The sequence below is a fragment of the Anguilla rostrata genome, chromosome 6 (assembly GCF_018555375.3).
Source record: "Anguilla rostrata isolate EN2019 chromosome 6, ASM1855537v3, whole genome shotgun sequence".
Taxonomy (NCBI): Eukaryota; Metazoa; Chordata; class Actinopteri; order Anguilliformes; family Anguillidae; genus Anguilla; species Anguilla rostrata.
Window position 1 is genome coordinate 22,759,120 of NC_057938.1, and position 14,511 is coordinate 22,773,630.

Here is a 14,511-nt window from a genome sequence, read left to right on the forward strand (position 1 = left end):
TTAGCTGAGACTCTGTTGCTGTCTGTATTACCATTATGAGTAAGCCTGTGCAATGTTGTATCACTATGTAACCTATCATATTTCACAAACATGAAAGCTTTTTTCCAGGATTATTTTGGGGAGCAATCTGCTCGACAGCAAGCTGTTGCTCCAAATGTCACCAACCCAGGTGGCTACGTGCACAAGAGTTGCACACAGTTGCAGATGTAATGCAACTGCAACTGTTTTCAGGATTGAAATTGATTGCTGTTAGCTGAATATTTGTTATATCTTCACCCACCAGTGCTGGGGTCAATTTCATTTTAAATTCATTCATTTTAAAATCAGTTTACAAATTATTATTGAACTTTCAACATACTGGTAGTTTTACTGTTTTTGTCCCAAATCGGTTCATACTAATACTGTTGAGTAGGGGGATGCTAAGGGTTGATATCCTAAGCTTAAGACTTGGCAATTCATTTTTGTCCCATGTAGGGGACGTGAGGCTCTGGTCTTTATCTCAAGAATAATATTTTCTACTATGTTCAAACATGCACTATAAGGGACATTCACTAAAAATAAAATATACAGGGTGTCTCGTGGCGTAGCCTGTAGAGCACTGTCCACATGCTCATTATGAGCTCCATTTTGTATTTACTGTAGAGAAACTCTAGATTTAGATGTTATATGGAAAATATTTATTTCAAAAACTACATACAACCTAGTTCACTTGGTAATACATTTTGAATTTGCATAAATTATCTGTCTTCTAATCTAATCTAAATTATAAATCATTGTAATCCCTTTAAAATGAAAATCTCTGATGATATATTTTGTTGTCGATTTGTTCTTGATGTGCTCAGCACCTCCATGAACACGTATGAGAAATTTGCTGTCTCATTCTTTGTGGATGGATACGTCCATGATACTTAACATTTCCCTGACTTGGTTAGCTATACAAGAGAAATACTTTTACTAGCTGGTTTGACGAGTTGGAGGCCACTTTTAATTTTACATTACAGTGTTTGTGCAGAGTGCTTGATATTTTCAATTAGGAGAGGCAGCGCTGGCCTTGGTGGTGCTCTTAGAGGTGCTGTATTCTTGATTGGCTCATTGTCCTTATTGGTTTGGTCTGGGTGTGTCACTATTAGGTAAGTCTGGGTGTGTCATTGTTATTTGCTATGATTTCTTTTGGGTTTTTTTGTATGAGTGGCCTTGCACGCTTGTGGTTGCTCCTGCCGTTTAATAAAAAATAAAATATGTTCACAAATACAAAAACACCCACGGCACTCTCTTAGATAATAGTTTTATTTTTCAAACCAAACAACCTCAAAACAAACAGGCATGCAACAAAAAACAACCAATGTCGCAGTTTATTCTTGCTGGAACAAAATGGGAGTCTTGTATTTTTCCCAGTGATAGGCCAACATAAATCATTTGGGTGGTTGCATAGTTTCCTGGCCCAATTTCGGGTACAGTTCTCAAATAACAGGTCTGCTTTGTATTAACTTCCAGTGAGATGTAGCACTGATGCTGTCTTTGCTATAGAATGTTTCACAGTTGTATACTTTTAAATTATTGACTTTATTTCTGAGGGATTTTGAGCTCTGTAAGTGTATGTGTTGTAAGGGTGCTGTTACTTTCAATGTCTTGAATTTTAGCTATGCCATGCTTCTCTCATATATACAATATTTTAAAAATGTTGGATTATTCCATAATGGGTGATTCAGATCATTTTCGGGGTCAATAATATTTTAAACTTAAGTTCAGAAGTCTCTATGTGTGTATGTGATATTTGTTGATATTGCTAGCTATGTCAGAAACATACAACCTTCCCAGTTAAACATTAGGTTGTTTTTGGAATTTGTCCTTCTGCCTGAGCCCAAATTTTGTACTGTTTTGCTAAACTTCTTTTGTGTTTGCAAATTCTGTGGCCAGAAAATAGTGATAAAACTTAGGTGGGTTTAGACCACCTTCACTGACAGACCTATCAAAATCATGCTCCCAGTTGAAAAAAAATGTTTTTCTCCCAGTTGAATTTTGAAATCAGGCTATTATGGTTGGGCCATATTTGTTTTTTCATGCTGTCACACCTTCCTAAATTATACAGGGAAATAATTACACAGGGATACCACCAAAAAAAAAAAAAAAGAAGAAAAACCTGGCAGGGTTTGCAAGGGGCTGGCAAGAGCCATCTTGGCTCCATACTGTAGCAAATACTTTATTGATCTGGACCGAAATTTAAAGACAATAGACTTGGGGAATAGCAAGGCAATTGATATTGACAAATGAATCTTGGCCTCAGTGGCAATATTAAAGAGGGTTTGTCTATAAGCAGCTTCACTATCTGTAGCAACATAGCCTAAAGCTGCATTAATCAATGTTTTTTTGCCAGAAGAACCAGCATATTCATTTACTCTGGCTTGAGAAGCAAGCTAACTGGGGTGACTACATTTCCAGCCGTTCTGAAAACGCATTCTGACGGTGAACTTGGCGGCCCAGGCACACTAGTATTTGCTGGTCACTTATAGCCGTCAACGGAAAACAGGGTCCGTTGTATTTCCACCAGAGACGTCTTCTTCTCAGTTACAGCCTCATGCAAATATGCAGCAGACTCAGATTCTAATCTGTCCTCTATGCTAATGGAAAGCCTGGCTGTAGCAGAGGCTTTTTTCCCCCCAGGATGAAAAAAAGGGCTGCACACTCCCCTACTCTCCCTCTGAAACCCTGTCCTATGCCATGATGGCCACCTGATTTGCAGCTGGTGCCCGTCCCGGTGCGATCATTTCTGCCTGTATGTTACTCAGTTTTATCCAAAGAGCTGTTGCGGTTGCGGTGGTGCCGAGGGCGGAGGAGAGAGGGATTGCACATCAACTCTTACACTGAATCATTGTTATGTTCCGCGCCTGGTCAGTATTCAAGCTTTTAAGTCCGTCTTAAGCTCACTGTCCTCCTCAGACTTGGCAAAAATAAGATCTTTGATCAGCTGGAGAATGGGGAGGAGGAAGGAGCTGGTCGTGCAGCTCTCCCCTGACAGGACATCTGTAAAGTCACTGACCGATTTCAATTTGTTGTTTTTTCATTTCAAGACCTCGATGTCCCGCCGTGACAAGTCAAACCCCCCTGTTCGCCTGTCGTGTAAGAGGACACGCTGGATAACTTGGGCCTGTTCCAGTATTTTTTCTGTCATTTTTTATAGTCAAACAGTCCTGTAAACATGAACCTGAAACAATCATTTAACTTTAAATCAGCATCAGAGTTTGAAAGGCGCATTAAATCAGTAACAGCATGATGATATAATATAGACATGTCACACGCTCACTTTAGCTAATTTGAGACATGTGGCTTTGTTAATGTAATATCACAGGCCTCTCACAACTATATAGGTTAGTCAGGTGTGTCATTAGCATTTAGCCTAAAAGCCTTTATTGATTTAGTTAGCATTATGAGGTTACGCTCTGGGAGCTCGAGTCCCCCTCCTTGAGCTCTCTCTCTTCAAGCCCAGCTGTGAGAAAGCGCACTGATGACACCACGGCGGACTCTGAGCACGCTCTGTCCGTCGCTTCTTTTACTGCGCCGGGTTTGTAACTGCCAGGTTGAGGTTGCGGTCGAAACGGCTCAACCGTGGCCATTTCAGTGTCCTGACGGAAGCTGCGATGCTGGCAGCGCTGTTGGTTGTCATAGCAGACAGCTTATTTTGATCTAAATATCGGTCTACGGCCTCGTGGAGTGCGTCTGCCGCATTCTCGGCAGTGCGGTTTTCTGGGAAACATCCTCATCTGTAAACACTTTGAATATAGCTTCCAGTTCTGAGCAATAAAACGCACGGTTAGTGGCATGCGTGGTGTCGTGTCGACGGCTGACCTCATGTCTGTAGTAAAGGAAAGGCTTTCTGCCCCAGACACACGTGCTCGCCCCTGTTGTCCTTGTTGCACGAATCTGGTACGGCCATTTTGGGAGAATTTTTTTTCTCTTGGGTACCTCATACGGAGGATTGAATGTTTGAATCATGTCTTTGATGTGGAAGGAGATCATTTCCGTTGCTATGTATCTCAGTACCGCACAGATTTTCTATTTTAGGCTGTCCCTATTATATTTGATGTTTCTAGGCCCTCATGATAGTTGGGTGTGTCCGGGGCAAGGGAGAAGACAATGACGAAGGTGCTACTGATGCAGATGGCTCTGTGGTACAGAGTCCCCATCCCTGCTGCTGCGAAAGAGTGAACTTTCAGGTGTTTCCAGCACTTGTCGTTGCCTTCTTTAAAGAAATCTTGCAGATTACCTTGTCTACATTTGCTGGCTCCCCCTTGTCATTTGGTCTAAACCCAAAATGTTGCCAAGTTGCCATTGGCGAGAGCCATCTTTTTTTCTCTCCTTCTTCTCTAAGCCAAGGCAAAGGTTGTCACGTATAGCAACATCCCAAAAGTTAGGCTCAGAAGGTGAAGTGTAATTTTATCTGTGGCCACACTTGCTGGCAGTGGTGCTATAACACATTTTGATTGGACAAACAGTTTTACAGGTTGGTAATGTAAAACAGCAATGGAGCAGACAGTTTATGGTGGTATTCAAAAGCACACCTTATGGAATTCTTAAACATCCTGCAAGGTACCATATTACCCAGATACCGCCTAACCCTACAGGTTATGCAGGTTGTTAAACCAGTTTTATTTGACATGATACAAAGGAGCTTTCTTAAGATGTTTCTTCTAGGTAGTGATGCCATCTTAATTGTATTTATGTTTCCCCAAATCAAAATAGGTAAATTTGACCATCTTGTTAGGTTACTCCATAGTGCTGATATAGTCTTAGTGGTAAGTCTTAGGTCCAAGAAGGTAATGTGTGATTTATTTTATATTTTATTTAACTTTATTTTACTTCAGTGCAACTGGCTTTACATAAATAATTTGAAAGCACAAGTTCTTATTTACTTATTTTTCTTTTTCTTAAGTTTACCTTATAGCCTCAATGCTCAAAAAAAAAAAAAACCAACTCAGTGATTGGACTGCTGATTTATCCTCAGCTAGGTACATTAAAATATCACCTACATATAAAATATTAAAAATGTTCAATCCTTAATTGATAAGTCTTTCATTTGTAGCATTGGTCTTATTTCATGAGCCAATGATCCTATTGCTAAGTGGAATAAAACAGAGTTTTATTCTGTTTTTTTAATTTTTTTATTAACCCTTGTTCTATTTCATGGTACAGTATGAAAGACTAGGATCTAAGGCTCTTGGTTGTTATACATGCTTGTGGAAGCATATATAGCATTCTAATCCAATGTTCAAATGTATCTCAAAGACCATACTCTAGATTTATTTGATTCTTTCAGTGTTTCTCTGAATAGGTCAGCTCAAATAAATAGTGGTTGGAACAAAGCTCTTGATATAAATCTATGCCTACATCTCTAATGAGATTCTTTGGACCTGCTCTACACAGAAGGTGCATTAAGCAAGCTGAATACTGCTTGGTAATAATTTAGTCATTAGTTCTAAGGGGATATGACTTATGATATATTTGTCCTGATTTTATGCTGATCCCTTTGCTACAATCCTTGAAGAATAAGCTGACTAGTGGATGTGCTGCACAGCATCTTGTAGAATTTTTATTTACCATGGCTCCCTTTGTGTATTTCTGTAGGTTTACTTTTGTTAAATAATTTTTTCCTTCACTTTTGCTGAGCTACAAACAATTACTGTTGGTCTCCAAACTCATGTATACACTTCAGTATTGTGTTGTGTAGCGCCAAGACAACCGCTCGGTTGGGACGATTGCTGTAATAGCTATTTCTTTGATCAACAAATGAAGCTTTTGAACCTTGAACCAAAGTGAAATGACATCAACTTCTATTTGCACTATCCCATTATATTTGGAGTGAGGCTGATGAACAATGTTGTAACCTTTGGTCACAACAGCATGGCCAGCCATAAAGACTTTCAAAGCCCAGTCTATTGGTGGGTGTGAGGCTAACCATAGGGAGCATAGGGGTATATGTGTGGTTGTGTTTGAATATATGTGCATGTGCACATGTGTCTATGTAAGTGCATATCTTATTATATGGTTAGGTGGTGGTTATGAAAAAGGAAAAAGGAGTGTGTGTGTTTGTGTGTGCATATGAATATGTGTAAACGTGTATGTATGTATGTATGTAACACTAGTTGGGGGGTCAGGAGCTTGGGTTATGCATAAATTGATATTTTGCAATATTTTGAAGAACTATCCTTAATTGATTATCAGGCAGGTTAAGCAGATCCTGCAGCAATTCGCATGAAAGTTACCTGCTTTTGTCACCATTGTCAGAAAATCAGATGGATTGTATTTCTCTTCGGCCATTTCATGCTGTGGACGTAGAAATTTAATCTCTATCGAGCTTTGTTACCAAATGAATGCCTCCATGATTAAGACAGTATCTTCATCATCCAATAACAATAGAATGTCTCTTCTTTCAGTAGACTAAACGCAGGTATTGCACCCACTCTGGAAATTCTTCAGAGACCTTGCAATGGCCTGAGTCAATAGCTAATGAAACTTTTAAACACTATTTATGCATAGCTCTCATTCTTATGTCTTGGAGTGGGACTTTAATTCTTAAGATTTTTGCTCACTTAAATAAATGTTCACTCTGCAAAGCTTTAAGCTTATGGCCCCAGACCTGCAAGTGTTTGTTAGACATTTTCAAGAACTGGACTGCATTTTCTGTAAGTTTGACAGAGCTTGGGAAAGGCATGAAAATTCCAAAGAGCACGTCAGTGCAATGCATGATTAAGTCTGCTTGGACAAACACGGATTAAGTGTGCAATAGACAAAGGTACTCACCTCCATGAGGTAAAGTATAACAAAATGGAGGGAAAAACTGGGGTTGTTCTGAAATGTCTAATTGATGCAACCTCCCTGCTGGGGCGACAGGAATTTGCTTTTCGAGGGCATGATGAGATTCTGGCAAGAAGAGCCAATTATAATGAATTCATTAAAGATTATAGGGTAGTAATTTTACATGCCATGAGCTGCCACTGGTGTCGTGTGTGTGTGTGTGTGAATGACCAAGATCACTTTCAAATACTGCCCAGCTCTTTGTAGTATGTCTATATCAGGTTAAAACAGGAAAGAGCATCCTGGTCCACATAGCCCTGCTTCATAGACACAGATCCAGCTCTTACTAAATAAGGAAGTCATTTCATTAATGAAACTTCCAGCGGATAGGTTCTGCTTGTCCCCTGTACCCAGTCTGAGCTGACTGCCAGATAGGCGGCTGCCAGATAGGTGGCTAAAAGATGAGTCTCTGGGGGTGCTAGGTAGCTCACTGGGTCCACAGTCTCGGACCTAATCCAACCTGTGCCAGTGCCGACTGTGGCCAGCAGGGATATATCGACTGTGTTCATTGCTTGAATGACCCCTGTTGGTCATAAGGGCACTCAGGGCTTGCTCTCTGTTCATGTGTATGATTGGGTCTCCTTCGCCCCCGCCCTGCGTGTGCACGCCTTGTGGCTGTGTTATGCATAGCTTTTCGCAATCAATTCGGCATATTTCGACAACTTGGGTCCATGCTGCCAAAGCAGTTAGCACAGCCATCTAGACCTTCTCTTTGCGAAAAGGCCAATTCCACTGCTAAACAGCACTGTTTTTATTTCATTTTATCCAAACAGGAGTACTATACAACTCTTATTGATAGTGTTTACTGTATCAGAATGTTCAGCAATCCCTTGAACTGGTGATGAAATTGTTTGATTTCCTTTATGCAGACACATACTGTATATACATATGTAGTCATAGTTAACATTTTCCATGTATGTTTCAAAAACATTAAGTACAGGTATTACTGTGATGTACAGTATTGATGATTTGCACGTGCAATTACAATTTCCATCTGTGTGCCAGATCCAACCCTGGCATGCGTCTGCACAGGCATCTGCACAGGCATAGCTGGAGAGCTATGGTTTGTGATCATACACCTCAAGGACGAAAATACCTCCTCAGATTGATTTAGAATGGGAAGCAAGGTGGAATGAAAGGCATTGCTGTGATACTGCCTGGGGTCCTTCACTATTGCAGCTCCAGCCTACCTTCCTCCTCCCCTTTTGGAAAACAAACCCCTGAGTGAATCTTCTTACCTCCAAGCTTGGTAAAAAGGGAAGCAGAAGGGAGCCAAGGTGTGCAGTGACCGGGAAATTCTACACTGTGCCTGGACCAGGTACCAGGACGTTATGCCAGCCCTGCTGCATACACAGAGCACGGCTCAACCAGTACTGCAGCTCTAACTGTCTTTGGGATGTTTCCACTGGTGGAAAGGGGCCAGAAGAAATGCCACTCCGTGTTTAGTCTACGTGGCCCCCAATACGACATCATCCATAATGCTGGACAGGACAGCACCACCACAAAACGCAGATGAATTTCGAGCTGCTCGCAGTGGTACATTGTGGTTCCAGGCAACCACATACATCATCTGTTCTGGTCCGTCTAGGTCTTGTTCTTGTCTGTGTATGAGGGTCTCATTGAGGGAATATTTTATACATAAAGTGCTGATTGGTGACTGAACAATTTGATCAGTTAGCATTTTCTGTGGTGTGTCCCTTACGTAAAAAACCTGAAATTGATATGATGGAAACAGATCTGATAAAATCACAGCAAATTGACATGAAATTTAATTTTATGTTTAGATGTGTTTGGCAAAACTGCGCTTGGTTTTGTAATTGGTGCAAAACAGTGAAATCCTACTTAGTTTCACCAAATAATCAAGAGTTTAAATGGGAGTTATCTCTTTTCAGAACATGGAAAACTTGAAGTTTAATTACCTAAAATCTATTTTAAAGTGCTATTTTATAGAGTATAATACAATTTTATCTTACCCTGAAAATGTACCACGCATATGAAAAAAAGATAAACATCACACGGTTTACACAAAAAAGGTTAAGAAATATTATCCATTTAAAAAGAGGTCTGTTGTTCCAGACTCAAAAATATGCATATGTGAGTTTCTTTTGGCAGCAACAATTTTGGCTCCCATACACCAATCTTTGTAACTTTTTTCTGTTTTAAAGCCCAAACCCTTCTAAAACCATTTCTCATTCACCTTTTTGTAAATATACTGTTTTAAGACACAGAAGTGGACGATTGATATATTTTCTTACTACAGTATTGTGGTGTTCCTGCTACCATGACTGCAGCAGCATTTTCATGATCCCAGGGGTTCTGTTCTTCTATTCTCATTCCTGTTCTGTTTGAAATGTTCTCCATTGGATTTCTGTTGGGTGATTGTGACAGCAAGCCCATCACCGTAACTTCTGCTGCCAAAAACTGTGCCTCCACAATTTCGCCAGAGAGGCAAGTGCAGTTGTTGCGTTAATCTTTGCCTCCAATAAGCATATTTAATCATTTAGAAATATTTTCATGTTGAAATATTTCCAAGCAGTGTGCACTTCAAGTAAAAAAAAAAAAGGAACAGACAGTAAAGGTTTCTATTTTGTGAGTAATTTGTTGGGATTCCTAGTGTAGTTGTAGTGTTACCATAAAAAACTTGGAAACTGAACTGTCACCAATTTAGGGGATTTAAAACACCTTGTTCAATACATGCCCAGGTAGATCACACCCTATAGATTGAAAAAATTGAAGTGGCGATTTCAGCATCAATGAAATTTTGTCATCCGAGCATGATAAAATGTATCACAATTTGCCAATTCATAGACAATATTTTCCCCATTTCTTCTCTGTACACTTACATTAGCGTGTTATCCAGCATGCAGTGATCATTAAAACACTAATGAGGTTTCCTGCTCTTCTGAGCAAATTAACTCAATGCTTCTTCAGTATATTGCCATTCAGTATCCCTAAAATGGCTTGCAATGTCTTAAAATGTGCATGCGCCTTTATATTATTACGAGTTGAAATGTATTATTCTGATTTGCATATTTTCTGTCTTAAAAGAGTTATCGGTTACTGTTTTTTCTGTCTGTACAACAAACAACCGGCTGCCATTCGATGCTATCCCAAATATTAACACAAATACACACATACTGGCATTTTATTATGCGTAAAGCATAATAAAGAGATTTATAAACTTTATTAAGTCTATTAAGAATTAAGTTTAGATCACAGTTAACAGCATCTGCAATGTCATTTTATTTGTGTTGATCGGGGGACATCGAGGTTTACACATGAGCCCTAGAAACGTTGAAACGTTTTCATAAAAGCAATTTTCTACGCAAGACGCTCACAACTGCGGTCAGTATAGTTGTTCATTATTTTGATTTTAGCCATTCGCTGTGATTTTTAGTCACAGCGAATGCCTAATTTACGGAAATAAGACCAATATAAATGTGCAGTGATATTAGGACTGAGGAAACTGAAAAGACATGTAATTCCGAACGGCTCACGGTTGAATCTGAAACCGACCTCCTAGATTTGGCACAGAATTAAAAATTAATGCAGAATAAAATATATTATGCATGTCATAATCATTAAAATTACCCGTTTAGAATTAATTATTTTATTTCAAAAAGTAAACTTTAAATCCGTTGACAAGGTGGAAAGGGTTAAAGCAAATAGCTACATGTTATCTGAATGATAAATACAATACATTCTGGTTAAAATTCAAATACGACACGAGTTATGAAAGAAAATATATTTAATCATATATTTTTTAGTTATATAATTATTATTACATTTAAATTGCAAGCCACAATACTGCAGATACCCTAACTACAAGTAACATAAACCTATTAGTGACTGCGCTAAAAAACATCTTCAGTTGCCCCAGTAACCTACAGTCTTCAGAGAAACCTGTTGTACATTCAGTCCAGTTTTAGACAAACGGTGCTATATTTATAAATTTCTTGTGATACTTGTTGCACATGCGAGAGTATCTCAGCGATAGTGTTCTATACAACACAGCAAGCAACAAATGTTTACCTTTTTATGCAACAATGTAGAAAACTAAAATATAGGGAAAACAAATAAGTTGAAACCCTTTAAAATAAAAAAAATGAATGACTTTTATTCTATCTATGAGAACCATTGCAGTGTATGTTCAAAGGTAAGAGCTGTAATACAAGGAATTCGTTCAATGTTTTCAATAATTCAATAAAATATTTGTTTTGGTAGCCTACATGGAATGATAATATAGCAATTGAATGCACATTTCTGCTAACGTATTAAATAAATAAATAAATACATCATTTTTGTACATAATGTTTGTCTCTATAAGTTTCTGTTCTGGTTAAGTTTCAGGCCTACCAAAGCCAAAAGACGGTAGCAAGCCTACCAATACTTCCTCTCTCTGACAAGGTTTTATTTGTGACCACTCTGTGCATCTTCTCATCGTGAACTCGCCAGGAAACTGCATTTTTGCGTTTACAGTGGCAGGAAACTATATTGCTTCATCCTCCATCATGAATTGTAAATACATAGGTCCGGTGGAATGAAATCACACACACACACACACACACACACATAGCCTATATATATCACACCTAAATTAGTAAGCACAGTAGCCAACTTAAATATTCTACTAAGTAATTAATTTGACATATTTTTTCAGTGTGCTTAAATAAGACGCACATTGACGTTTACAAATAAAATAACGAATAACGAACCATTCCTTTATAAATCAATATATATGCGAACGTTCAGAAAATGCAGAAATGATAACTTAAAATGAACATAAAGAGGCGAAAATATTTGTGTCGCCTTTGTGTAGCCGTCAGAGAAATTTAAATTCAATTCTGTATTACAAAGCATTCACCTTGCCCAATACCCATCATTCACATCAAATTATATTACATTTACGCCATATTAAATATAGACAACCATAATTTTAGAGAAAATTTAACTTTTACTGCAGTCAATAATAATAATAATAATAATAATAAATAAAAGCATTTATTAAAAAATAATAGCCTTCATGAAAATCGGAGCAGAAGCATTTCTTCAAAATAGACTACAAATCAAAACCGTCCTTATTTTGTTCCAATTGTGCACGCTTACCTGTTGCACGTGTATATGTTGATTTTTTTGTACAAAATAACAGTTTTAATATAATTGAAATAATATTTGCTAAATAAAATGAAATGCACTACACATGTTTAATGTTAATTTCGAGTTATGATAATAACAATATGATAACAATTTCGGCACAGTTTCAACCGTCAACTTGTCCTTCGTTCTTCTTTTTGTAGCAGCCCAATGAACACCTCTACATGTGTAGGCTAGTTTTGAGCGAGTGCTTGGTTTCATAAGGATGAGTTGATTTATTTTTCACTGGTGGTCATAACATTGGAGTGAACACTATGCAACAATGAACAGAAGATTAAAAACAAAAAACAAACAAAACAATCTCTATGTCACATTGGCTTGGACTACACATACATAACTGGGCACATATATTGCCAAACTGTTACATTAATTTTGAAACTCTGGAAAGGCTTTTGTATTAGGCCTACCAATGCTTTTTAAGGTAGGCCTAAGCTACACAAGTCAGACAAGTTCATATTTATTTATTTATTGTAGGCTATATCTGTAACCTTAAAATACCAGTTTATATTCTTGAAATGTGTGAATGTCATCATGCGCTCTGTCACAATAACCTACATGAACATGAACTTGCTGTTGTCAGCTCAGGTTAATGGTAGCCACACCTGCTGTGAACTTTATTGTGACTTTGCAACTTCCTCAAAATCAATAAATTATGTTAATAAATATATTCTGTAAGATTTTATTTTTTATTGTGAAATTGTACTCTGAATTTAAGATGCTAAATGTGGCTGGGTTTTAGGTTTTTCTTGAAAATCCCATTTATTTATTCATTCAAGATGAGTAAGGGTAAATCGTTTAAAAACAGGTCAAATACGTTTTCATACGCGGATATAGCTGGTTTATAATATTTGAACATGACAGAATTCAAATGAACATAGATTCCAATTTAAATGATAGGCTTCGACTTTCTCTGATATTGTGACTGCGACATGTTGCACTCATGTGAAAAATAAAAGCAATGTACCTATGCGTCGTCACTTTTCAAATTTGTAAATACTCTAATAAAAAAGGCATGGGTTCGAAAGTGGATCCACTTTAGGTAAGCACCGGTGTAGGCTAATATTTTGTCATATAAATGGATTGAAAACCAATTAATACATATAAAACCGAATCTTATTTGACTTTCATACAAGCACAGTGATTCATGGGTTACTGAACAGTGTTCGATATATCCAGAACAAATCATTGTGAAAACTGCCCTAGTGGGGCACGCTGTAACATTGATAGAAATACTACAGGGACGGTAAAATTATATTTAAACCACACGGGCAATACCAGTGTAAAACACAGAAGCAATGGGGGAGTATAGGGTAGGGGATAGAGGGAAAAAGCTAAAGAATATATGGTTAGATTTTTAAATAGGGGATAGTGCATGCAAGTTACAGACACCACCCAGCGCCTGACTTCGAAAAACCAGGGGAACAATTATTTCTTCCAACTAATTAACTGAACATACAATCATTTGAAATCGTTTTCCTTCATGGGTAGCCTAAATACTGAAACCAAAACTTTAAACTAGATAATTAACTAGATTACTTTAACTGTTGTCCAAATTATACATTTCTATTGCCTTGAGTTTGAATCGGAGCTCCTCTTCTCCCTCCTCTCTCCCTCCGTAGACCGTTAATATATATTTCCCCTTTCCTCTGCCCCCGTTTTATAAACTACGCCATCAAGTGCAACACTAATACATTACCTCCCCCCAGCCTCTGTGTTTCATCTATTCCTTCACCGAGACGACTGTAATTTCTCCTGGGAGCCTAACGCCCAGGCCGTCTCTGGACATCGTGAAGAAAATAGAGGAAGCGCTGATACTACACAAAATACAGATATACGCTCAATGTTGCAAAATCTGAGGCAGAAAAGGCTGCACTAATTTTAAACTCCAACCAACAAGAGAACGGCACAGCGAGACACCATCCTCAACCAAGACAGGCTACAGCTAGCAGGCTACGGTCCTGTCACAAACTATGCAAGTTGTTATATTGTTATTTTAAGATCTCTATTTTTGTTTTTTTGTACCTTGAATCGCGGGCTCGGCTTGGATTAAGCCTCAGACTCGCAACTGACGCTTCTGTTTGATCTCTGAACGGGACACTCGAGAAGATCTGGGATTATTGCTTTACGGGAAAGAATGGATGATATAAAATAATAACAGCATCGACGAGATGACCAAGCGCTGAACTGCTGTGCTGGAAAAGCCTGTCTTTGCTCCAACTTTTTTTGGGGGGGCTTGTCAGTTTCACTTGGCAATGGTAGGTTAACAAATCAGTTTTATTCTGTGTCGTTATTCCAAGGAATTCACAGCGACAATACTCGCTAGTTGTACCGTCTTGTAAAGAAATAAGAATATAGTTAAGTATCCTCGGTCAATTTATTTATACTGTCCCTTTATTTCTCGTCATTGACTCTTGTTTCCTTTTGGTTTTAAGCCAAGCGTAAGGTTTGTGGGAACGACTGGAACATAGATCATATATTTATGTTACAGGGGCATGTAAGGACAAAAAT

At 38.2% G+C, this 14,511-nt stretch overlaps 1 protein-coding gene across 1 annotated transcript in view; it reads left to right on the top strand.

The window, feature by feature from the left end:
• Positions 1-13,519: 13,519 nt before the first annotated feature.
• The window catches only part of LOC135256849 (nuclear factor 1 C-type-like), a 92,733-nt gene continuing 91,741 nt past the window's right edge, over positions 13,520-14,511 (top strand). The window contains exon 1 of the mRNA XM_064339052.1: positions 13,520-14,258. Coding sequence (XP_064195122.1) covers positions 14,256-14,258 — 3 coding nt within the window. The 5' untranslated portion in view covers positions 13,520-14,255. The remainder of the gene's footprint in view (positions 14,259-14,511) is intronic.